The sequence below is a fragment of the Cynocephalus volans genome, chromosome X (genome assembly GCF_027409185.1).
Source record: "Cynocephalus volans isolate mCynVol1 chromosome X, mCynVol1.pri, whole genome shotgun sequence".
Taxonomy (NCBI): Eukaryota; Metazoa; Chordata; class Mammalia; order Dermoptera; family Cynocephalidae; genus Cynocephalus; species Cynocephalus volans.
This window is the reverse complement of record NC_084478.1, coordinates 8,562,750-8,589,664: the sequence shown is the minus strand read 5'-3', so window position 1 is coordinate 8,589,664 and position 26,915 is coordinate 8,562,750. Positions and strand designations below refer to the sequence as shown.

The window sequence follows — 26,915 nt, the reverse complement described above, 5'->3', positions numbered from 1 at the left end:
ATCTGCTCTGATTCCGCTCTCTGTACTCAGTAAACAGAAATAATGAACACTGTGTGTGGTTCCCTTCTGTTCCTCCCAGTGGCCTCTTTACTAAAAGGACGACAAGGCATTTACACGGAGAACGAGCGATGGATGGGAGCTGTGATCAAGATCCGATTTTTCAAAATAATGCTGGTTTTAATTATTTGGTAACCTTTCTTCTATTTTTTTTTTTTTTTTATTGCTTGTGGTAAGGGATATGCAAATGGTTTGCCGTTTTGCTTTTCCAAGTGTGACCTGGAAGTTCCAAAGAGAAGAGTCTTTGGAGAGGAAATCTTTGAAACAGTGGTAGGTGCCCTTTGAGGAAATACATGGAGGACAGGAGAGCAAGTCCAGAGTGTATGAATTTCTGGAAGAATATCCAAATGTACTCAAATTATATATAACGCTCTTAGAACAAGAACTCCCGGATTTAGTTTTGAAATGTCCCCACCATATGCATCCAGTGTTTCATCCCATTGCTGGGATTAACTGAAATGAAGCAGTTGATCATACTTTCTAAATCCACCCATGTGCCTCACTCGTGACACCAGATTTTCTGTATCTCACAGAGGAGCAAGCGCACATCTTCCGTGTAAAGACTCATACCTCAGTCACGAAGGGCAGAGAACAGGCTGAGCAATTTTGCTCTTCAGTTTTCCTCATCACTGGTGTCCTACCCAAAAGGACAGGTGGATGCTTTGAAAGTAGACCTGTAGCCAGTGCAAAACAAGTGGAAATTAGAACACCCTGCACTGCAGCAACTCAACACTTTGCAGGACAGGGCAAGCCTTTGTGGTCTTAATAACTAATCTGATATTAGGAGATTTGTTTGAACACCCTCCTAGGAGAGACTTAAATTATCTCTCACTAAAAATACACTCAGCTCATCATATCAAACTACACTGACCCCCAAGAGTAACATTTTAAAGTTCCAGCATAAAATGTCAAAATAAGATTTGTTTTGGTCTACACTGAAACTTCGGGTTACTCCTCAAACAAAGAATGAATTCTGGGTTATTTGACACGGTGCTAGAACTTTATACCCTGAAGTGGCACTGAGTGTTACCATTGGAAGGATTTGCTGATCTCTGCTTTAGACTACGAGGAGTTACATTTCTTAAGTTAAATTCTTGGTGTGCTGGTTCCTTATGGTTTCTTACTGCTGAAGTGGTCTTCCCTCCACCAGGAATTAGGAATTTTAGGCATTGGTAGAAATCGTTCCCTGACCTCAGCATTTAAAAGTGAATTTTGTTGCATGTTCTCTTTACCCATGGGCCATTTTCTTTCTAACAGTTGGTTGTCAAATATCATCAATGAAAGCCTTTTATTCTATCTTGAAATGCAACCAGATATCAATGGAGGCTCTTTGAAAGGTGTGAGAAGTGCAGCCAAGACCACGTGGTTTATTATGGTAGGTAGATTTAAAATTTTCTGCTTGGAAAAAAAAAAAACACGCAGAAGTATGATGTATTGTCATTTCAATATATAGTGAGTTGAATAGTTTCCTGGGCTACCTATATCTGGCCTTTGTGTGCTAAGCTACCAGGTTTCATTCATTATTGGGATCATTATTAAATGGATACAACTCTGGTAAATTAATTTGGCACAGTGCATTAAAATTGTCAGGCAATTATCTTGAAGGAGTATTTCAGATCACGAAGAAGCCATAGGGATGAAGAAATTTCTAGTAGCATTATCCATATTTATAAAGCATTATAGGAAACCCAAATTTGAAAAAAAAGGGGGGGATGGTTAAGTAAATTATAGTCTTTCATCCTGGTGGAATGTTACCCCGATTTTTTAAATGACTCTTATGAAATTTCTGATATTAAGTGGACAAGGTAGGATATGAAATTATACCAGTTACAACTACATAAACACATATGTATATAAAAATATTGGCTGGAAATACAAGAAATGATAATAGGGTGGAAGCGCCATGGGTAGACTTCTCCCCCGGTGTTTTGATTATATTACATTTATAATAAGAAAGGCATGCATGAGCTGAAGTCTCCATTGGCGGAGAGGTCCAGTCTGTGCTACACAGAATTAATGCTTACGTTGCTTCCGAGTTGGGAAAGATCTGATTCACAAGAACCTTAAAATGAGGACAGCACTAGCCTCCTCAGTCCCTGTGCTTTGGTTTGAAGCTAACAAACCAAACACATGAAGTTAACCAAGGGAACCACACAAATGGAGGGATGTATCCCAGACTCACTTTTGCCTGAACAACATTTGTTAAATCAAATTCTGAGTTGACAGTGCAAGGTAGAAAGCTACAGGAGAGCAAAGCACCTTAGGCAGAGGCGAGAATGTGCTTGGTTCCATTGCCTGGGTCACATGGATCACCTCCCCCCACCTTATTCCCGCTCCCTTCCCCTCCCCCTTTCTCCTTTTTCTTTTTTCTTTTTTTAAAAGATGACCTGTAAGGGGATCTCAACCCTTGGCATGGTGTTGTCAGCACCACGCTCAGCCAGTCAGCTAACCGACCATCCCTATATGGGATCCGCACCCATGGCCTTGGTGTTATCAGCACCGCACTCTCCCGAGTGAGCCACAGGCCGGCCCTGCCCCTTTCTCCTTTTCTCTGCTTCCTCTCCCCCTTTTTCTCCCCTCCCTCCTCTCTTCCCTCCCCTCCACTCTTCCCCTCCACTTTTTTTTTTTTTCCTGGCAGCTGGCCAGTACAGGGATCAAACCCTGGACCTTTATGTTATCAGCACCATGCTCTAACCAATGGACCAACCAGCCAGCTCCTCCACCCCTATTTTCAGGCACGCTTTGAGGTACAGCACCTACTAGGGCCAATCTTTACCTTGCGCCAAACCAACTAACTAAGAGGTCACTCCTCAGTGAGGGCCGCCCAGTTTAGCACTTTGAGGACAGAATGCTCTAATTCCCGCTGTACTGCACAGAGTGCCATGTGTCTTCTTGCCTCCCTCTCTTCCAGGGGATACTGAATCCAGCCCAAGGATTCCTCTTATCTCTGGCCTTCTATGGCTGGACAGGATACAGCCTGGATTTTCAGGCTCCCCGGAAGGAGATCCAGTGGGAATCTATGACGACCTCTGTCGCTGAGGGAACTTACCCGTCCCCAGTGGGCTCCTGTGTGCCCAGTGAAAACACCACTTCCAGGAAGATGGCACGTGTCAGTGGACACACTTCTGACAAAGCCCTGAGCATGCTGTCTGAAGGTAAAGCCCTGCTGTAGGCCAGGGAAGGTAGGCTGGGGCGCTCTGGGGCTTGGAAATCCTTTATCAAACAAGATGAAACTGGAGGATATCCATGATGTCTACAGCCAACTTCAGGGCACAAACGGAAATTTACAATAGCAGACATTGACTCTACTCTTACATTTCATCATCCACCTCTCCTTTTAATATTTTAATGGTGCCTTTCATTTAGTTACTAAGCACTGTAGCCTTGTATTGATTATAACTGGTCCTCTTGGGCTGGATGGCATTTTTGAATATGTGATAATTTGTCACTTTAAATCCCTTACTAACATTGGCTATGAGGCAATGCATATTATGACATGACCTCTTTAGATTACAGGTGCAGTTTCATTTGTCCAGCTCATTTAAGTTCATTTAACATGAAAGGCAATCAGCCGGTGCTGGCTCTCCTAATCTACTCTTTCCATGTGGGGACTAGCGCTGTGGTCTTCCCATCGTGCTCTGTGGAACCCTAATGTGGTGCTTCAGGCATCTAATAAGTGATTCAAATACCATTCCAAAATTCATGTGAAAATCTGTGATCAGAATTATGCATGCTCAAATGTGTTGGCTACCAAACAGTAACCCATCAACTCATTACCTTGACACCAGTTAGCTCATTTGTATGTGGAGCTCAGAATAATGTTCTCCTACCCTCTTTAAGTGAGGACTGTCCTGAGATGGCAAGCTGGACTGCTTAAAAGCCATTACATTTTCAGCTCCTTAGCCATTTAAAACTAGATTTTCTTGATATGGTGCAATCAAATCAAACCGCTGAAAAAGTTAGATGTTCAAGTTGATAGAAGATCATAATGTTTGCCTCAGTTTTTGGTTTCAGAATTTTGTGTTGAGTAAAATGTCCTTAGAGTTCTAATTGATAACAACATTAATTAAATTCAAATTGCAACTTATGAAATAAATTTTTGCTAATATTCTCCTCATCTCTCTTTGTCTTAAGGTTTCTAGTAAGGTTTTGCTTTAGCAAGAAACTACCTTTTGGAGAGGAAAAATTTTGAAAATCACCACTTTGACATTTGTGGATTCTTAATGATTTTAACGGACGAGGAAATTGATCTTTTAAGAGGAAGCATTTGGTAGCTATAATTATATAGTAGCCTACTGGATGTCTAAGAAGGAGGGAGAGAGAACTGAGAGAATTTGATTTTTAAAAACATTCAGGGACATAAATGCTGCTTTGCTTATTCTCAGTTGGTCATTGGGACTGGATTGAAATGGAACTTAGTTCACTGTCAACTCCTTAACCACCTACTGTTTCTTCCTTCAGAGCAGGGTTTCTCAACTTTGGCACTATTAGAACTTAGCACCAGGTCATTCTTTGTCCTGAGGATTGTCCCATGCGGTGTAGAATGTTTAGCAGCTTCTTGGCCTCTGTTGCTTTGCCCCCCATGGATTTGTCACCTCTCTTCCCCTGTGTGATGGAGCCACAAAGGATTACTCAAAGCCCATCTCTTCTGAGCAGTGAGAAGCCCCGAAGTGGTTTATTCCCAGAACCCTCAAGAGAGAAGCATTCCTTTCATTTGGGAAATTAACCATGAATTGGGGTTCCCTTCTTGTATTTATTCTCCAGCCCAGGAAGTTACAGCAAGAGACATAGGTGGGGTTATAGTGTGACAATATAGGCTGGTAACTTTCAGTAAAAAGAAGTCAGATGACATTCCATTAGACAATTAAGTGATCCACCAACAAAAGCTTGATCTTAGCAAATGTTCTCTTTTTACAGCTGCTTCCCAGTAACTTTACATATCAATCAGTCACTTGTCTGTCTTTGAGCCAGCAACCTTGCTGTGTTACAACTCTTTATCTTACAACAGAGACTCAATAGCCTGGGGAAAATTTCCCGATTTTTGTAAGGTCAATATTTGAAACTACAAGGCTTTGGAAAACCAGGCCCTGTGAAGTACATTTGCTTTATGCATACTTCACAGACCTCTACCCACTAGATGCAGTTTCCAAAACTGTTTCTAGACAATGACAAATGTCCCTTGGGGAGGCACAGTGGCCCCAGTACAGACCAAATCATGTCTCAGAATGATTAGCCTTTTCAGAGGCTTGGATCCAAAACTTTGCTTTCCCCAACATGTTATCTGCGCTGGTAATGGAAAGAAAGTGAGTCAAAATGCCGGGTACCGACCAAGCTTTAGCAAAGGAAAAGAATCTGCCAGGCTGCACTCAAAATGGAGAGCAGCAACCAGAGTCAGGGTGGGAGGGCTTACATAGGTTGTAAGGAAGGCTGATGTAACCAGGGAGGGGTTTGGTGCTGGTGTGGAGGGGTTTGGTGCTGGTTTCTATTTCTCAGAAACGACGAGGTTTCTTGTAAGGGAAAAGCTGGTGGCCATTTTGTGCTGAGTGTGTGAAAAATGGCACTAGTTACGTCCAGGATGGTGCCAGTCACATCCAAGATCCACCATTCTTGCCTTTTAAGTATAGAGAGAAGGGAAAAGGGGTGAAGGTCTCATTCTTCTGAAGCTGCTTCCTGCTGGAGATGTGCAAAGATAGGAAATGAATAAAACAATTAGGTGGTGGAGTATTGGTTTCATGGAGGGAGGCTGTATTCTGGTGAAGGGTCAACAGTTCTCAGGGGCTGATATCCTCCTCCCAGGAACAATTCAGCGACCTTTTGGTTGGTGAATGCCTGCATATGTTCCTGTAAGAAATTAGAGAAACACCGAAAGAGCCAGGGACCAAGAAGGAAGATAAGTCCCATCATGGTCAGGGGTCTGACGTGTTTTGTCCTGAAGTCCTCCCCCATTGCTATAGCCTCAGTGAGTGGTTTAGGTGAAGCAGAAATGTTTTGTTGGGTGAGCACTGGACTCCAGCAGAATCCCCTTTGGAAAGAGCTATCCAGTAGTTTTTAACCCCATAAGCACATGATTGGCTATTGTCTGGTCATAGCATGTTGTGGGAACGTATGTCAGGGATGTGAACGTGTCCTGTAGGGTTCCCCTGAAGATTCTGGGTGGCTGACCCAGAAGGTTGGAAAGTGTCCTTCCACCCACCAAGACCTTGGTTATACATTGTGAACAGGGTGTGGCACATGTCTCTGTTAGGAAAAGAAGCAAGAGGAAGAGAAAAGGCAAGCGTTCAGGGGCTGAGACGTTGAGAGGGTGCATAGTAGGAAAAAGGAGTAGAGGGTAACCTTGTTGGGGCTGTAATCACAGAAGGCGCCCTGCCAGGCTAACTCAGTTACTCACTCAAGAGCATCTTCAACACTGGAGGTGGTGGGTCAGGACCAGTCTTGGAGCAGCTCCTGTGTGAAAGACATGAAGTGGGCCAGCAAGAGTGAAAGGACAATTACCAGGGGAAAGATCATCCTTCTTCTGGGATTGGGGGAAGAGTGGAGGTCCTGGAGATTTTCAATTTTGTGGGTCCTAAAGTGGATGAAGTGTAAGGAGATGTTGGGTTGGGGTTGAGCAGAGGGCCCCCTCTGGCTTGGTGTTAACAGATTCTTTGGGTAAAGTCTCAGGTGCTAGTTTTACCAAGGATAAGTGATACCAAGGGGCCTTTCCTAGTACTTTTACTGCCATGGGGGTAGTGAGAAGTGCTGTACAAGGCCCTTCCCAACGTGGTGAGAGAGACTTTGGGATTCGGGTTTGAATATACACTTGCTGTCCCAGGCTCAGTTTAAAGTCTGAGGGGGTGGTGGGGAAAGGATGAGGTAATAGAAGGTTGGCCTGTTCCTGAAGAAGATCCCTAATGAGTAGGGAGATACTGGCCTAAAGGCAATGAGCTGGAAGGGAGAGGTGTGAGGGTGAAGGGTCTGCCATACATAAGTTTGAAGGGCTGAGTCCAGTGGGTTTGGGGAGGTCAGCTTGCAAGCGAGTGAGTACTAAAGGGAGAAGTTGAGTCTAAAGGAGGTGAAGTTCCATGGACAGCTTGGTGAGGTGTGTTTTTATGACGTGATTGGCTTTTTCTACTTTGCCTGATGACCAAGGCCAATATGGTATATTTAAGTCCCATTTGATATGTAAGGCCTGTACTGTGAGTTGTGTAATCTGGGAAATGAATGCTGGGCCGTTATCAGACAGGAGGCTGCTGGGCAAGCCAAAATGAGGGATGATTCCTGAGGTGAGAGCATGCATTACTGCTGTAGCATCCTCTGAAGTGCAGGGAAAAGCCTCAACCCAACCTGAAAAGGTATCTACTAAGGTTAGAAGATAGTATGTCCTTTTGTGAGGAGGTATGTGAGTAAAGTGAATTTGTCAATCCTGACCAGGAGTGTATCCTCTGGCCTGGTGGGTGGGGAAAGGACCGAACTTGGAGGTCACCTTGATTGGAGCAATGAGTACACAAAGGACAATTTTGAGTGATCTGTTTAAGTAACCTGGCCATGTGGGGAGAGTCATTTAAGGGCTGAAGAAGGTGTAGTAGGGATTCATAGCCTATATGAACTGAATTATGGAAATCTAAAAGGATTTGCTCAGTTTGTGTGGTAGGGAGGACATAGTGACCAGAGACAGTATACCAGTTGTCCTTCCTTTGTGCCCCCAACTGTGGGAGGTGTTGTATTTCTTGGGGTTTGTATTGGGATAAGGGCATAGGGACCATGAGAAGGACTGAGCAGGAGAGGAAGAGTGGGGGCCTGTTGATTGAGCAGCCTGTTCTGCAGTTAGATCTGCCAGTTTGTTTATCTGGGCTATGGGGTCATTGGACGTTTGGTGTCCTCTGCAGTGTATAACCCAACCTCGTTTGGGAGTTGTGCAGCCTCAAGAAGTATCTTGATAAGATGTCCGTTTTTTATGGGCCCTTCTTGATTGGTCATGTATCCTCTCTCCTTCCATATGGCCGCACAGGAGTGTAGGATGTGGTGAGCACACTCAAAATCAGTGTATATATTGACTCGTTTGTTACTTGCCAGAGTGAGAGTGCTGGTGAGGGCAATGAGCTCTGCCTGTTGGGAATTGGTGTTAGGGGGAGAGGGGGCAGCCTCAATAGTTTGTGTTAGATTTACTATGGCATAAAACACCCAGGGGGTGGGGGTGGAGGTGACACTGCATTCTATGAACAATATATGTTAGGGCTGTGTAATGGGATGCAGGGAGGTGTGTGGAAAGGTATTGAGAAAGTGTCTAAAGCCTCCATGCAATGATGTTCCAAGGGTCATGAGTGTTTTGGGATGAGAGTGGCTGGATTTAAGGAAGGGCAAGGTTTAAAGGAGAACTGGGAATTTTCAATGAAGGTAAGGTGGATAAGTTGTAGGCGGGAAGGGGAGAGAGTCAACATGTTCTCATGGCTGAGATGGTCTTCAAGATGATGGGGGGAACAAATGACTGTTTGTTGTCCAAAAGTTAGTTTAGAGCTTTCTTGTGCTAAAAGGGCAGCTGCCACCAAGGCCCATAAAGAGGGAGCCCATCCTCGAGCTGTGGTGTCCAATTGTTTGGAAAGGTATGCAACAGGGGAGGAGATATCTCCTGCCTCTTGTCCTAAAACCCTGACCACCAATCCTTGGGTTTCAGTGATGTACAGGATAAAAGGATGAGATAGGTTTGGGAGGGATAGAGCTGGGGCTACAAGGAGAGTGGCTTTTAATCACTGAAAGGGAGAATGAATGGGCTTTGTGGGATCTAAGGGAATGGCAGGATACCCTTTGGCTGCCTCATAAAGTGGTTTTGCTAGCACACCAGAGTTAGGAATGCATGGGTAAAGACACCCTGCAAGCCCCAAAAAAGAAAGGATTTCACCTTTTGTGGTAGGAGTAGGGAGTTCAGAAATTAAACTCTTGCAATCCATCACTATTTCTCTGGTGTTAGGGTGAGGTGGACTCCAAAATAGGTGACTGAAGGAGAAGAAATTTGGGACTTGCTGGGGGACACTCAATATCCCCTGGAGGCCATGAAATTAAGGAGAGCAACAGTGTGGGCCTGTGAATCCTCATAGGAGTGGCTACAAAGGAGGAGGTCATCCACGTATTGTATTAAAGTGGTAGAGGTTGGAGGAAGTTCAGATAAGTCTTGAGCTAAGGCCTGGCTGAAGAAGTGGAGGCTACCCCGAAACCCCTGAGGCAGTACTGTCCAGGTGAGTTGTTGGGAACCATGTGTATCAGGGTCAGTCCAAGTGAAGGTGAACAGGTTTTGACAGGAAGGGTGTAAGGGGATAGAAAAAAAGGCATCTTTGAGGTCAAGTACAGAGAAGAAATGTGGTGTTGTTGGGATTTATGGATAGAAGAGTATAGGGGTTAGAAACAATTGGGGTTATGGGTAAAATGGCCACATTAAAGGCCCTGAGGTCTTGAACTAAATGGTATGAACCATTAGGCTTTATAACCAGAAGGGTGGGTAATATAAAAGCCGAGTGGGTAGGCCGTAAGAGATGAGAAGAAAGGAGTTTGTGTATGATGGGTTTTAAGCCTATTAGGTGTTTGTTAGTGATGGGGTATTCTGGGACATTAGGGAACAAAGAAGCGTTCAGCAATTTAACCAGTATAGGGGAATGGTGCATTGCAATGGAGGAAGAAGAAGTGTCCCATATTACAGGATTAACCTTGTCCGAGTGGAAGGGAAGGTTGGAAGCCTCAGGTACCAGGTCCGGGGCAGCCTGTAACAGGAGTACTGTAGCTGGAGTTAAAGTGTTTAGGGTAAGAGTAGCTTTGAATTTGGAAAGGATGTCCTGTCCCAGTAAGAGGGTTGGGCATTGAGGCATTATTAAAAAAGTATGTGTGAATCGGGTGGATGTAGGTTGCAGGAAAGGTGTTGAGTGATCCAAGGGTGTTATTCTGATCCCATGACCCCTACTATTGTGATAGAGGATGGGTTGTTTGTCCTGCATATTCAGGAAGGGTAGAGTAAGTGGCCCCTGTATGGATGACAAAAGAGATTGGCTTACCTGCTACGAGGCAAGTTACCCTGAGCTCAAATGTGTAATCTCCTTCGGGGCCTCAGGCTCTGCACATCTCAGTCCTCCTCCTGGGCAAATCCAAGCAGTTCTGGTCAGGATGGCCATGAAGCCAAAGGGTTAGTTGGGGACTGGGCCATTCGCTCTCTCATGATAGAAATGGTCAACCCCCCAGTGGCCTGGCTCTTTGCAGTGCAGATAGGGCCTGGGAGGGGGCCTGGGGTAAGGATATGGCAGTACTCAGTGGCCCTGTTGACTGCATTTGAAGCAGTTCCCAGGTGATGTTCCCATAGAGGCCACCAGCTTTGGAGTATGTGATCTCTGGATAGCATTAGCCAGGAGCTAATATTTGGCCTGATCTCTTTTGTATCAATCCTTCCTCTCCTCCTCCTCTCTATTGTTAAAAACCTTGAAAGCTGCATTGAGGAGGTCTTGTTGGGTAATAAAATGAGAGTGTAAGAGGGCCATGCCTGAAAGGGAGTTTGGGTCTATGCATGTGTATTTATGTAAAGCCTCAGAGAGGCGGGTTAGGAACTAGCCGGGATTTTTGGTGGATCGCTGTGTGATTTCTCTAAGCATGTCATAATTGACTGACTTGTGCGTAGACTTTTGGAGGCCATAAATCATGTATGTGATCATATTATCCCAGAGATCCCAGTCACCATGGCTGGCCCAGTAGTCTCAATTTGGGTCCATGTGAGGGACGGCAGTGGCTCCCACAGGCTGCCTATTATTTTGGCCATGTACCTCGCCTGCCTGTTGGTGGGCCATTATCCAGACCTGCTCCCTATCATCATGGGACAAGGTGGAAGTTAGAATCATGAAAACATTAAGCTGCCAGGTGAGATTGTAAGACTGGGTGAGGTATCTGAATTCCTTAAGATATGTGTCCAGGATGGAATGGAAAAATCCCAGTCGTTTTTTGATTTGGGAGAGATCAAAAAGAGAAAAGGGAATATGGACCCAGACAATTCCCTTTGTCCCTGCCACTTCATGGAGGGGGTATAAAGGAGCTGAAACTGAGGTGGGGTTGTCACCTGATGAAGGGGAAAAAGGAGAGGGATTGAGTGGCTGAGGACAAAGAGAGGGAAAAGGTGAAGGGGCTGGTGGAGGATCTGGAGCATAAGGATGTGGTTGGGGAGCAGAGTGGTCTGATGGATCAAAAGATTGATCCGAGTCCAGAAGGGGAGGTCAGGCATGAGTTAGGAGAATTTGAGATGTAGAATAGTTTTGACAGAGAGAAGGATGAGATCGGATATAGAAGAAGGCTTGAACATAGGGAATCTCTCTGGCTTTGTCGTTTCGGTGACAAAAGTTGTCTCGGTCTCTGAGAGTATCCAATTTGAAAGTGCCATTTTCTGGCCACTGGGATCCATTGTCTAGTTTGTATTTAGGCCAAACCTGATTACAGTAGAAAATGAGGCATTTGCCTTAATATCTCCCCGGAGGCCAAGAGGTTGGCCAGGAGACAGTCCAGAGGTGTAGAGCAGGGAGAAAATGAGATGTTTAGGTTTAATGTCTCCCTGGAGGCCAAGGGATTGTAGAAAATGAGACAGTTCAGTTTAAATTGGCCAGGAGACAGCCCAAGCATGTAAAGCGTGGAGGTCTGGATTGTGAGGATCCCATTTAGCAGGTGAGAAAGGAGGTGATCAGTCCCAGTTGAAGAAGGGGAACAGCAAGGAGCATTGTCATTGTTGCGCACCTCCTTTTCCAGAGGGAAGCCACTGACCAGCTAGAGGAGCATCCTCCAATAGCCAGGGGCATGAGAGGGGTTCCCTCTGCCAGGCGCCTGGTCTTCAGGAAGTAGCCTGGTCTTTGGTAAGTAGACAGTAGTCATAGAAAGTAGTCAGGGGAACCCGTAGAAATAGGACAGACCCCCTGACCCACCCTGAATTGAGGCTGATGGTGGATGTGTTGGTCTGAAACAGCAAAGGGAGAGAGTCCCTGAGGTACCTGGTTCAGCAGGTCCAGGAAGGGTGGCTGGAGGGGGGGCAATCAACCCAAGAGAGGGGATCATCCAAAGGTCACAGCATGGATCCCCTGGGTTTCAGCACCAAGATGAATGTGAGCCAAAACACCGGGTACCAATCAAGCTTTATTAAAGGAAAAGAATCTGCTGGGCTGCACTCAAAATGGAGAGCAGCAACTGGCGTCAGAGTGCGAGGGCTTATATAGGTTGTAGGGAAGGCTGATGTAATCAGGGAGAGGTTTGGTGCTGGTGTGGAGGAGTTTCTGTTTCTCAGAAACCACGAGGTTTCTCATAAGGGAAAGGCTGGTGGCCATTTTGTGTTGAGTGTGTGTAACATGGTGCCGGTCACATCCAAATTCCATCAGTAATAAATTGTGCACACACACACACACACACACACACACACACACACACACACACACACACACACACACACACACACACACACACACTAAACCAAAGACAAACACCTCACAGTCCAAACCACTTTGGTTTGCACAAGAATAATGTTGAAATTTGGAGCAGGAAAAATGCGCAAGAGTATGTTTGGTAATGGCTAAAATAATTCTATTTTCTTTTCCATTTCTATTATCCAAATATGCTGAAGGGAGGTTTCATTTTTAGATGATAAAACGTTGGTTTATTCTGAAGGCCCAAAAATATGATGAGAAATTGATGGGTTGATTCCATGCGACAGGATGTCTGGTTGTAAATGGGAGCCTCAAAGGGAAACAGTGAAGTAGTTTTGGCCAAAGCTAAAAGACAGAGACCATGTGTTTATGAACTTTCTACCTGGTACAAATAGTTCATCAAGGGTCAGGGACTCACCAACTGGAATTGCTGTTAGCATGTAGAGTTATTGAAACCACCTGGGGAGTAAACCAAATTCTTATCTTGACTTATTTGTCTTTGTTTTTATTCCCATTTTGGTGATTTAAACTGGCCAAGCCAATCTTTGACATTCAACCAAAACACGAAAAATAATAATAAAAACCATCCCAGTCCGTCTGCTGCACCCCACCCCAGTCACCACGAAACAAAATCATTTCTTTGTTTTGCAAACTGTTGCATTGGACTGGTGCTCAAAAGTTGGAGGTTTTCACACAAAGTTTTAGAAATAGCAAATAGAGATCCAGCAGAAAAGCCAACAGGGCTGCTCTGCACTGAGGCTGCCATTCTCTGCTTACCTCCTGCTTATTGAAAGCGCTTGACAAGGGTTGATATCTTGTAACAACAATTCACAGCATGAGTAGCAGTTTGCCTTTGAAATTTGAACGCCATTTGTTTAGTCAGTCTATATTTTGGAAAATAACAGAAGAAGTAGACATCTTAAAAGACTGAGTTTAGATAGTGACACTGCTACCTGGTGAAGTGGGACGTTCCACAGTGGCATTTTCCCTTCTTTATGGGAAGTTAGGGATCTCTGGTTTTTCAGCTGCAGAGAACAACTAAGGTATAGGGGTTCTAATCACAGGCTGCTCATTCCTCCTTCCTTTGCTTTTTTAAAAAGTTGAGATATAATCCACATACCATAAAATTCACCCTTTTGGAATGTACACTTTAGTGGCTTTAAGTCTATCACAAGGTTGTGCAATCATGTCTACTATCTAAATCCAGAACATTTTCTTCACTCCAAAAAGAAACCTGCACTCTTTAGCAGACAAGCCCTGTTCCTCTCAACCCCCAGTCCCTGCTGACCCCTAACCTATTTTCTGTCCCTATGGATGTGCCTATTCCGGATGCATCATATATGTGGCATAATGTATCTGTTCTTTTCTGTCTGGCTTTTTTTATGTAGCATTGCATTTTCCAAATTCAGCCATGTTGTAGCAGAACTTCATTATTTTTATGGCTGAATAATATTCAATTGTATGGATATACCCATTGTTTGTTCTTTTAATAACTACTGATAACCACTCAAAACTCCACCAGGTCCTGTATTAGGAAGTGTGTTGGGTGTAGGTTCTAGACATATGTAAAATTTCCCTCAAGGATATTGCAGTTTACAATTGAAGAAAAAATATTTTAAAATCTTTAAGTTATTCTTTTGTAAGAATTGAATAATCCAGAGAAATACCAGTTTGAGAACTCCTCGGAGGAAAAACAAAGCACGTAAGGAAAGCCTTTTGAGAAAATCAGTACAATTATTATTTCTGATTGTGGAAAGAATTTCTGTAAAAATGCCAGCTACCAGTTTAGAGCCCATCGTGATGTATTTTTAGCTAACGTGTTGAGGAAGGCTTTGGGGAGATTTTTTTTTTTTTTTTTTGAAGCCAGAGTAAGTTTGTAGTGTTAACAACAAACAATTTCTGCAAAAGTATAAAGTAGAGATGCTACTGGGATGGCAGTCAGGGCGTTCAGTTTTCATCTAACCCCTCTTGGAATATTTTAAGATCGTCCATAATATACAGTCATCACCATTTTGTACGGTAACCCATTGCAGGAATTTGCATACATCAATCTAAAAAGAATTAAGAGGGATTTTGTTTGTAAATTAAATAATTTAGATGTTTTGCTGCTTAGGACACTTCAGCACATTTATAAGTACATCCACATCTGAGTCGTGGCTGTCATCACCATTGTATTATCTGGTGACGATTTTAGGATTCCTTCTAAATTCCCTGGTCAGTATGTCTCTGGGGCCACTTGCCTGTCAGTGGTGGGGGAAATTCAAATGTCATTCAAATTTTCTTGCCAGGGGCTTTACCAACTTGCAGAAATGTTTGAAGTTTGCTTCCCTCCCTGCCTGTGGGCACAGGCTAACCGTGTGGAGAAGCCAGGCAGCAGGATCCCTGGGACTATGGAAATTCTCACCTCTCCTCCCCTCCACTACCTACCTGACCGTTTGCTAAATAGAATTAGATTTGAGTAAGTTAAATGTGTGTATGATGCTACTTCCGTGCATAAAGTCAAGGTCAACCTCTTACTAGAACTCTTTTCCTTTTGACTAAACCTGATCATTGGTACCTAAGCAGATACAGAGGAAACTTAGCTGTGGGTAGGCTTCTCGTACGTAAACTGCCCAGATGAAGCTTGACTTGCTCATCGTGCCCTTAACATTCTGCTTCTGTAGGTTTCCTTCCAAGACCAAGGGGCTCACACTGAGCCTTATGAAATATCTGGTGTGTTCTTTCACACTTAACTGGGCACTTGGCACAAGTTAACGCAATTTGATCTTAAATATTCATTGAGCATCTGCTATAGGGCCAGCACCATTTTAGCCAGGATGGGTGTGTCCTTGAGAAGTATAATGTATCAAACTCACAGATAAGTAAGGACAATACTATCTTTTATTTTTTAGAAATCTGTGAAGTGTTAAAGGAACTGTCTTGGGTTTTGGAGTACTGGGGGAGTTTCTGGAGGTGGCGATGTGCAGGCTGGGTGTTGTGGGACAGAGACAATCTAGGGGAAGCACAGCTATGTCGAGACATAGAGCAGGAAGTCTGCGTCTTGTTTGCAAATGGCCACAGTGTGGAAGGTTGTGGAGGGCTTGTGGGAAGCTGGAGAGGCAGGTTGGGACCACACGATGAAGGGTTTTTACAGGTTCTGCTCAGGAGGGTGGACGTCACCCGGTGGCCAATGAAAGGCCAGTGAAAGTTTAAGTAAAGAGATATTCCTGCTTGCTCGAAGGACCAGCCCAGTTCATGGCAATGAGATAAGTGATTTAATGCATCGCCTTCTGTGCACCATCTGAAGCCGCAGTTCACTTCTCGCGGCCCCTTCGGGTGTCCCCGACCCCCTGGGAAGGGAGCCCATGGGTGGGCCCTGGGTGGCACTGGGGGCACGACCTCCCACAGGGGTGAGGCGGGGGCTGAGGCCTTGCTGGGGTGGGCACAGGCGAGGCTTGAATGGCACACTGGGGACCTGCACCCACTCGGGAGGCCTGGTCCCTGCAGAGTAGGGAGCCTGGCAGGCAAGGGTGGGGCATCGCCGTGTCTCTCCCATGATTCCTACCCCACCGTCTTCCGTCGGGGTCTGCGTCTCTCCTTTCACGGTTCCATTTCTCTCACCATCCCCATGTTTCCCACATATGGCGTCGCTCCCACACCTGCTTGTTTCTCCCACAGTTCCATGTCTCTTCTGTGTTCTGCTGTCCCACAACTCTCGCTCATTCCTAATTCCATTTCCCCCACACGACTGTGAGGGGTGAGTCAAAAAGTTCACGGAAAGGTTAGAATTATATTTTAACTCTATTCTGCCAAAAGCTTTCTGAAGTGGGTTTGTATTTCTCTCACAATTCCCACTTTCCCTCAATTCCTTGACTTCCCCCACCAGTCTCCCTTCGGGGGACGTCCACACAGATCCACATTTTCTGCTCCTTTGTTCTCTACCATTCCCGCTCCCCCCCCCCCACAATCCCATTTCACCTGCCATTCTCCATTCTCTGCAATTGCTTCCTTCCCTCGATTCCCTGCCTGTCCCACAATTCCTGTTCTTTCCCATAACACACTGCTTCTCCCACAATTCCTCTCTCCCCAGCAACGTTTGTCCCTCTTTGTTCCTGTTCCTCCCAGAATCCTTTTCCCTACAATTCTTTCTCGCCCATAAGTCTCTTCTCTCCCACGGTTCCTCTTTTTTCCCACGATCCTTGCCTCTCCCGTAAGTCTCTCTTCTCTCCCATACTCCGTTGTTTTCCCAGAATCCTCTGTCTCCCACAAATCCGCTTTGCCCTCGAGTCTACATTTCTGTTACAATTTCCACTCTCTGACAATTCCGTTTTCCCGTACTGTTCTCTTTTTCTCCTCCAATATCAGTTTTCATCTGCCATTCTCTGTGCTCTCCCACATTCTGTGTCCCCTCTGATAGCTTTGTCTAGCAACACTGTGTTCTCCACAATCATGACTTACGTCTCACAATTCCCCGCCTCTCCCACAATTCCTGTTCTTTCCCATAACACTTTGTTTCTCCCACAATTCCTGTCGTCCCAACCCTTCTGTCTCCCACCTTTTCCTGTTTCTCCCACAATCCTTGTCATTCCCACCATTTAGTCCCTCCCATAAAGCTCTACTCCTACCCACAATTCCTTGTTTCACCCACAATCCTTGACTATTCCATGTCTTTCTTCTCTCCCTTAATCCTTTGTTCTCCCAGTATTCTGTCTCTTCCATAATTCCATTTTCTATACATTTCCATATTCCTGTTACAATTTTCACTTTCTGACAATTGTTTTCCCTTACTTTTCTCTTTTTTTCCTCAGTAGTCTGTTTTCATCTATAAATCTGTTTTGTGTTTTGTGTTGCAAGACTCTGTCTTCCACCATCATTGTGTATCTCCTATTTCCCTCCCTCTCCCACATTTCCTGTTCTTTCCCAAAAACCTTTGTTTCTCCCACAATTCTTTTCCCAGCACCCTGTGTTTCTCACCATTCCTTGTTTCTCCCACAACCCTTCTCTTTCCCATACATCTGCTCTTTTCTATAATCCTTTATTGTATCCCTGAATTGCCTCTCCCACTATGCCTTGTCTCCCACAATTCTATATTTCTGTTACTAATATGGAAATATTTCCATATTTCTGTTACTATTTCCTCTTTCTGACAATTCCAGTTTCCCCCACTATTCTCCTTTATTTAATTCTCTCACAAATCTGTTTTCATCTTTAATCCTTGGAGCTCTACTATATTCTGTCTCTGCTATAATTCCCTTGTGCTACAATTCTATGTCCTCATCTCCCACGGTTTTGTCTCTACTACAATTTCCCATCTCGCCTTTAATGCCTTGTTAGTGTCTCCCTCAATTCCTGTTTTCTCCATAATGTTCTGTCTCTATCATAATGTCTTGCCTTTTCTGTTTTTCCTACAATTCCACTTTTTAAAATATATTTATTTAAACATTTTTATTATTATTAAAGAATAAATATTATATTTATAGGGAGCGGAGAGGGGGAGAGGATAAGGTGGGAGGAGAAAGGGGGAGGAGGGGTGTGTTTGAGGCCCATGGCACCCCATTCATTCAAGCAGGGGAGCCCAGGGGACTTGCAGTCGTGTCTTTTTCACTGCTGGGCAGGATGCGGATGCTGTGGGGCATGGCTGGGGCCCCAGCCCCCCCAACCCCTGCTCAGGAGCCTGGGGTGCTTCTGGTAGCTGCTGAGTGGTTGTTGCTGGGTTACATGGGAACATCCAGGGGACATGGCTGAGGCTCTTGGCCCCCCTACCGCCCTGGCTTGGGAGCCTGGGGTGCTTCCGGTGGTGGCTCGGTGGTCATTGTTGGTTGGCTGCAGATGTCAGTGGGATGTGGCTGAGGCCCTTGGACCCCCACGACTGTGCTTGGGAGCCTGGAGCGTTTCCAGTGGTGGCTAAGTGGTCATCACTTGGCTGGGTGCAGATGTTGGGGGTGTGGCTAAGGCCCTTGGCCCCCCACTGCATGGGCTTGGGAGCTTGGGGTGCCTCTGGCAGCAGCCTGGTGGTCATTGCTGGGCTGTATGCAGTCGTTGAGCTGGGGGCATGGCTGAGGCTCTTGGCCTTCCCCGAACCCTGGCTTGGGAGCCTGGGAGGCTTCCTCTCCTTCTAGGTTTTATAGGTGTTCTTTGGTGGTGTTAGGCCTTTAGTGGTTAATATCAAAACTTTGTCTCAGATCTGTGGGTTTTTTGTTTTCGCTTTCAGTTCTGTGTTGGATTATTCGCTGTTCTGAGCACTGGAACTGATTTGTTGTCCTTTGCTTACTTATAAAATGGGGGGACTTCCTAAGGAAACCAGCTCTTGAGCCCTGTGGTTGAGCTAAATTGCTGCTTTGCTGTCAATTCTCTGGCAAAGGCTTTTTGTGCAGCTCAGGTTTTAATTGTTGACTTTGTAAGCAATTCTGGGTCTTGTGAGGTCTGGTACACCTGGGTTGTGTGGAAACTCCGGTCTGGGCCTGAGTCTTTTCAGTGAACTACACCCACTGCAGTTCTATATTCCAGACTAGTGTACAGTGAGTGGTCCTGTGCTGATTGGGGGGCAGATCAGCTGTCCATGCTGTGCCCCAATGTTCCCCCAGTGGGCCCGTCACATCCACTGCCCATACTCCAAGCATTTCCCATGGGATGCGACATGCCCTGGTTCCCTGTGATGACTCACCAGCCTCTGAGTGGCTCCTTTATTCAGTTGTCTTTGGCCCCTCACTCCTATGTGGGTCCACAGGAATCTCGTTACTGGTCTTGCTGGCCTGGGGTCACCAAGGCCCTCTTGTCCCCTACAGTCTCCAAACAACTTCATATGAAGGGAACAGCTATGGCTTTTGCCAGATCTTGCTTCGTGTGCTCACCAGCCCTGAAATGGCCGGGTCTCAAAATGGTCAGAGTGGTCCTTTCTCTCATCATGGCTTCTCCTGCCTTCATGAACTCTGTAGGTCTCTCTTGTTCCCCTGAGCTCTAGTAGCCCCAGATTGGCAGTCAATCCTTTTTACTAGTTGTAAATTGGTTGATCGTGGGAAAGGGTGATGCTGGGGACTGTCTATTCCACCATCTTGACCACAAGTGTCTCCTACCATTTCTTGTTTCCCCTACAATACCTGTGTTTCCCACAGTTCCCATTTGTTCTGTCATAATTTCTGGTTTCTCCCACAATTCCATATTTCTGTCAGAATTCCTCTTTCCCACAGTTTGCAGAGATTTTTCCACAATTACCCATTCTCCACTTTTTCTCATAAATCTTTTTTCCTATAATTCTTTGTTATCTCCTATAATTTTGTCACCTGACTATACTCTTCTCTGCCATAATTGCTTCTCTCCCACAATTTCCCTTCATTCCCACAATTCCCATATCTCAGTTTCTCTCACCATTCTTTCCCACCATGCCTTGTGTCTCCCACAGTTCTTTGTTTTTGCCTACAATCTATCTTTCCCACAATTCTGTTCTCACCCACAATTCCTTGTTTTTCCCACAGTACCATGTCTCTCACAATTTCTTCTTTCCCACGATTCATTGCTTTCTCTCACAATTCATTCTTCCTTTCTCACAAATCTGTTTTCTTTTATAATTCTCTTCTCAACCACATTCTGTCTCCCCTACAATTTGGTTTCTCCTACATTTCTAATTTCTCTACCATAATTCTCATCCAAAATCTGATTCTCTCCCCAAATTCCCTCCTCTTTACACAATTTCCTGTCATTTCTATAACTCTACATTCTTGAACATAATCCTGTCTTTTTCACAGTTTTTTGTTCTCTCCCAAAATTTGTTTCTCCCATAATTCCCTGCCTCTCCCACAATTCTTTTCCCCACACAACTGTCCATTTTCAGCATAAATCTTTGTCTCTCCCCAAATTCCTTGTTATTCTCACATTACCTTGAGTGTCCCACAATTCCTTTTGCCTTCCACTAATCCTTTTCTCTTGTATCTCCTATCATTCTCCTGTGTCTCACTTGTAGGCTCCTTACCCAGCACTGTGCATGTGAAGATTTTTTTCAGTGGCCTATCCTCTAAGTAGTGCCCTGAGGCCCTTCTCAAGAACTGAACATTATCCCACTCCTCCACACAATCAGCCCGTGTTAGGTGGAGTCTCTTGGGCTTGGGTTCTGGGAAATCAGCTTTCCCCTCACAGCAATCTGTTCTCACTTCATCTCTCCCTGAAAGTAACACCCACTAGCCACATGAATTGTAGCTGCTAGGAGAGTGCAGAAGAAAACATACCCCAGGACCTTGGACTCTGTTGAGCTGGCCAGATTATATTTAACGCCTTGAAGTGGAGTCACGCCCAGGTGTCAGGTTTTCTGTGGCTCATGCTCGGTGTCCAGTGGTTGAGGGTTCCAGTTCTAGGCCTTCAATATTTTCAAGGGATCCAAGAAAGGCAGATGAGGGCACAGGAGATATCCAATATACATTCAAATCTCAGTTCTACATGGGGCTCCCCAAAATCTGCCTGGACTTGCATGGCTCATTCAAGGGGACCAGTAGGAAGGGGTTGGCCCTTGGGCACCATGATGTTACTGGAGCCTGCATTTCCTGCAGGGATGTTCCTTAGATAGTCATAGACATAGCACCCATAGGAAATTAGTCAACATTCCCCAACAGCCTTGTTGAATTATCTTCTCAGAGACTTGCTCAGCCAGCATATTCTCTTCGAGGAGACCTTTAAGAGCAGGCCTACTGGAAAGCACCCATCCAACTCAGCACAGGCAGGGCTGGGCTTAGGCAGCCCTGTTCCAGCAGCATTTGCTTCAAGAAAGTTGCTATGCATAAACTTTCTTTTCCATGGAGCCGCAGGGGGAGGATGAAAGGACCGGGAGCTCTTCAAAGCCACAGGACCCAGAGCATGTCCCAAACTGTGGGGTCATGGGGGAGAATCCTCAGCCCAGAGCTTGATCACAAGCCACCATGTGACACCCCAGTCCAGAGTCTTTGGGAAAAGAACCGCAGAAATTGCACAAGTTCCCATGAGCACAGGATGTTCTCATGAACAGTGGGTGACCCTGCTAGAATCAAGTCTGTGAAGTGCCACACAGGCCACAATGTCTATGTGCATGTCAGGGGACACGGTAGTGTCATACTTGCCTTCTTGGTAATATTGTCGCCTGTTTCTGTAGCTCAGACTTTGCTAGTCTTTTCCAAGCACACCTCTCCAATTGCCACAATTTACCACCTTCTCTTTTCCATGTAACGCTAATGTTCTTTTGTTTTTTTCTTACGTGTCCTCTCGGACTCTACATGTGTCTCTTGTAAAATCGCACTTGTTCCTGCCCCTCCTTATACTCATTGGTCTTAGTCAGTGCTGCAGGGCACAGCGCTACCTCCAGTGGATGTCAGGGCACTTACCTGTGTTTGTCCATTCGACTCACTTATTGAGCACCTTCTATGTGACAGATGTGGTTTTAGGCATTAGTGATACTAGGGCGATGAAGACAGACAAATTCCCTGCTCACTGAGACATTCTAGTGGCAGAGACAGAGAATAAAAAGCACAAGTAATAATATAATATTCGATCCAGATAGTGAGCAGTGCTATGAAGAAAAGCAAATCAGGGAGTGGGGTCAGAGAGTGGACTTAGTTAGGGTGTCCCAGAAGTCTCCCCAAGATGAGCTGACATTGAACCTAAATGAAGAGCAGGAAGGGGCCATGAGGAAATCTGGAGAAGAGCTCTACAGGCAGAAAAAGGGAAGAGCAAAGGTCCTGTGGCAGGACCAAGCTTGCAGTGTGGAAAACAGGGAGGCCAGTGTGCCTGAGGGATGCACGGGGAGGCTGTCATTGCCAGCAGGGCCCAGAGATGGAGGGACTTGGAGCTCTTGTGAAGGGCAGTCATTTGTCCCGCCTGCATCGGTGAAAAGGCCACCCTTCTTTGTGTCTTCCATCTGTGTATTCCCCGTGCATAGCCTATGGGCTGGCAGAGAGCAGGCACTCCTGGATATTTGTGGACTGAGAGAATAATTCTGACATTTGTTGCAAAGGATCTCACAGGTTCTGAAGGAAGCTGTGTGGGAATGATTAAACAGACCTGCAGGATCACTCATTTGAGGAGAGTGATGTGTGCTTTCACACTACCGACTGGCGCGCAATATTTTATTCCTCATGGTGTTGCACTGCTTTTTGTAAGCCAGCTCATGTTCTGGAGAAAGGACAGGGAAAAGGGGAAAATAGATTAATAAGGAGGCCCAAAGGAGAATCACGATGAAATCAGAATAAAGCCAGGTAGAATTAGCACCATGTGCTTATTTAAAATGGGCTGTTAGTTTGGTTCTGAGCTCCCTAGACGGGAAGTGAAGGAGAAAATGTGATCTGTTCCAAGATTCTTAATTGTCCACAAGAAAACATACCAAGTGTGCACGGAAGCACACATTCTCTTGAAACCCAGGCCTGAGAAAAAGTGTCCCCTCAGATGTTTCATGAAGTTGAAGCCGAATAACGTTGAGTATATTTGGATATATAAATTTAGGTATTACAAACGCCATCGTGGGTCACTTTATAATCACATATCATGGTCCCAGTTTGTGATCAGAACCAAGAAGCCCAATTTGGGAGAGATTTAGCAGGCATGTACTATTGTGTATGCAATTGGGCTTTGAAAGAGGGAAACGTTTTCCATGGGTTGAGGTAGGTGCTGGCATAGAGGAGCTGCTTGCTGAAACCATGTGGCATGAACCATGACAAGACAATGGGGAGGAGGCTTAGTCATACAGAGGGTGCTGTTCCCTCCCTCTGGGCACCTCTTGGAACTGAGCGCAGGTAGGCAGGCAAGCGTGAGGGCGCTGCTGCCTGAGTTTGCATCCCCTGCCGGAGCTGCACCTGCCCATTGCTCCTCCGTCAGACAGTGCCCGTGTCATGGCTCCAGAACCTCCTGGGTCAGTAGTTGTGGTTTCCTGCAGCATCCATCCACACACCACCCACTTATCAATTGCCCGACATGATTCTGGGGGATTTGTTTTATCCTTTGTAGTGACATCATACAATGATGTCATCATGTAATGATGTCATACAATGTTGATGAAACGTATGCTATACCTTTTCTTCTTTTTTTCAGACAACACGAATGCTACAGCTCTGTCCATTTTCGGAAACGGACACAGACACCATCACAATCTCTTCTCTTTTTCTCGCCAGGTTCTGATGCCAGCACCATTGAAATCCATACTACAAGTGGGTCCCGCAATGCAAATGATTTGGACTCTGCTCCCCAAACACGTGGAGACCTATGAAGGGGACTTGACAGGCGACCAGCCCCCACATTCCTCAGACTCTGCACTTTTCATTCTTTAGAATCATGTTCTCACCTTCCCATCCCCGTGCTGCCAAGCTGTCGCATCCTCCAGACCTCACTGTCATCACGTGAGAGCTTCTTCCCGAGGCTCCTCTTGATGATAGGAGCAGCGGTCCATGCGTGTGCACCTGCGAGTGCAGGAGCGTCCCTTCTAGACCATTCAATCACTTCTCTAGACTCTTAGTTGCTACTAGAGTTTCTCTGAGGCTGGTCGTAATGTACGTGCAAGATCCGAGTCCTCGGGAATGAAGTTCAATAATAAAGTAATTGAGGCTGAACTCCCAGCCAGACTTGGATTCTGTCTGAACAACACCTCTAGCAAATGCTGTTGTTTTTAAAATTTTAATGAACACATTGTAATTGTACATACTTATGGGGGTACAATCTGATATTTTGATACATACATATGTTGTATAAAATATGCCTGTTGGCCATTCGTATATCTTCTTTTGAGAAGTGTGTATTAAGATCCTTTGCCCACTTCTCAATTGAGCCATTTGGTTTTTTTGCTGTTGAGTTGTTTAAGTTCCTTACATATGCTTGATATTATCCTCTTCTCAGATGTAAAGTTTGCAAATACTTTCTTCCGTTCTGTAGGTTGTCTCTTACTCTGTCAAGTTTCCTTTGATGTGCAAAATCTTTTTACTTTCACGTAATTCCACTCATCTATTTTTGGTTTCATTAATTGTGCTTCTGAAGTCTTATTTTAAAAATCCTTGCCAAACCCCATATCGTGGATTGTTTCCCCTATGTTTTCTTCTAACAGTTTCATAGCTTCGGGTTTTACATTTAAATCTTTAATCCATTTTGAATTGATTTTTGTATGTAGTGAGAGGTAGGGGTCTAGACTCATTCTGCTGCATGTGGTGTCCAGTTTCCCAGCACCATTTACTGAAAAGAATATCTTCCCCCCAATATGTTTACCTTTGCCAAAGATCAACTGGCTGGAGGTGAAGGAATTTATTTCTGGGTTCTCTGTTCTGTTCCATTGGTCCATGTGTCTGCTTTCATGCCAGTACCATGCAGTTATGGCTACTTTAGCTTCATAGTATAATTTGATGTCAGGTAGTGTGATGACTCCAGCTTTGTTCATTTTTTTCAGGATCTCTTTGGCTATTTGGGGTCGTTTTTGGATTCCATATGAATTTTAAGATTGTTTTTCTATTTCAGCAAAGGACGTCATTGGCATTTTGATAGGGATTGCATTAAATCTATAGATCACTTTGGGTAGAATAGCCATTAAACTATATTCATTCTTCCAATCCATGAACATCAAATATCTTTCCATATGTTTATGTCCCCTTCAATTTCTCTCTACAAAGTTTTATACTTTTTATTGTAGAAGTCTTTCACTTCCTTGGTTAAGTTTTTTCCTAGGTATGTAAATATTTTTGTAATTATCATTAGATGAATTGTTTTCTTGATTTCCTTTTCAGATAGTTCACTATTAGTATATAGGAATACTAATATGTAACGGTTTTTTTGGTGGAGTCCTTAGGGTTTTCAACATATAAGATCATCTTGTTTGCAAACAAGGGACAGTTTGACTTCTTCCTTTCCAATTCGGATGACTTTTCTTCTCTCTCTTGCTAATTGCTCTGGCTAGGACTTCCAGTACTATGTTGAATAGAGGTGAAAGTGAGTACCCTTGTCTAGTTCCTGATCAAAGAGGGAAAACTCTCAGGTTTTCCCCATTCAGTATGATGTTAGCTGTGGTTTTGTCATATATGACCTTTATTGTATTGCAGTACGTGCCTTCAATACCTAGTTTATTAAGAGTTTTTATCACAAAAGGATATTGAATTTTGTCAAATGCTTTTGCTGCATCAATTGAAGTGATCATATGATTTTTGTCTTTATTTCTGTTAACATGGTTGTTGAATTTATTGATACATCCTTGGATCCCTGGGATCAGTCCCAAGTGATCGCAGTGAATGATCATATTAAAGTGCTGTTGAATTCGGTTTACCAGTGTCTTGTTGAGAATTTTTGCATCTATGTTTATCAGAGATATTTGCCTACAATTTTCTTTTTTGTGTGTGTCAATGTCTGGTTTTCGATCAGAGTAATGCTGGCTTCATAAAATGAGTTCGGAAGTATTCCTCCTCAATGTCTAGAATAATCTGAAGATAAGTGGTATCAACTCTTCTTCAAAAGCTTGGTAGAATTCAGCAGTGAAGCCATCAGGTCCTGGACTTCCTTTTAATGGAAGATTTTTTATAACTGATTCCATTTCCTCACTTGTTTTTGCTCTGTTCAGATTTTCTATTTCTTCATAATTGTATTTCTTCAGGAATTTATCCATTTCTTCTGTTATCATATTTGTGGGCATAGTTATTCATAATAGACCCTTATGATCCTTTGAATTTTTGTGGCATCACCTATAATGTGTCCTTTTTCATTTCTCATTTTATTTATTTGAATCTTCTCTTTTTTTCTTGGTTAATCTGGCTAAAGTTTGGCCAAGTTTGTTTATCTTTTGGAAAAACCAACTCTTCGTTTCATTGACCTTTTCAATTGTTTAAATTTCTATTTCATTTATTTCTACTCTGAACTTAATAACTTCTTTCCTTCTGCCAATTTTGGGTTTAATTTGTTGTTCTTTCTCTATTGCCTTTAGGTTGTTTATTAGAAAACTTTCTTTTTCTATAAAGGCATTTAGTGCTGTCAACTTTCCTCTCCAAACTGCTTTTGCTGTGTCCCATAGGTTTTGGTATGATGTGTTTCCATTCTCATTTGTGTCAAAAAGATTTTTAATTTCCCTTTTAATTTATTCATTAACCCATTGGTTGTTTAGGAGGGTGTTGTTTAATTTCCATGTATTTGTATAGTTTCTAAGTTTTTCTTGTTCATTCTAGCAAATGCTCTTGAGTAGGGCATTGATGGGGCCAGAGGCAAGGTAGCAATCCAGCTGGATGAAAAGGAAATGGGGGTGTCACAGAGCAGCTGCACAGCATGTCCTCAATACACCCACTAGTGGGCGGAGAAGGGGCATGGCTTTTGTCACTAATTTAGCCTGTGTTCCCATGCTGGGCTGACCGATGACATAGTCAAAGGAATCCTTGGAACCTGACTTTGCTCAGATCCTTATCCATATCTCCACACAGTTATGCGTCACATAACGATGAGGATCTCTTCTGAGAAATGTGTCGTTAGGTGGTGTCATCATTGTGTGAATATCATAGAGAGTACCTACAC

At 44.4% G+C, this 26,915-nt stretch overlaps 1 protein-coding gene across 1 annotated transcript in view; it reads left to right on the top strand.

Annotated features, from left to right (window-relative positions):
* The window catches only part of LOC134367139 (G-protein coupled receptor 143-like), a 31,026-nt gene extending 7,371 nt beyond the window's left edge, over positions 1-23,655 (top strand). Inside the window, exons 4-7 of the mRNA XM_063083779.1 lie at positions 80-188; positions 1,315-1,432; positions 2,969-3,212; positions 23,561-23,655. Of these exons, the coding sequence (XP_062939849.1) occupies positions 80-188; positions 1,315-1,432; positions 2,969-3,212; positions 23,561-23,655 (566 nt within the window). The remainder of the gene's footprint in view (positions 1-79; positions 189-1,314; positions 1,433-2,968; positions 3,213-23,560) is intronic.
* The last annotated feature ends 3,260 nt before the right edge of the window (positions 23,656-26,915 follow it).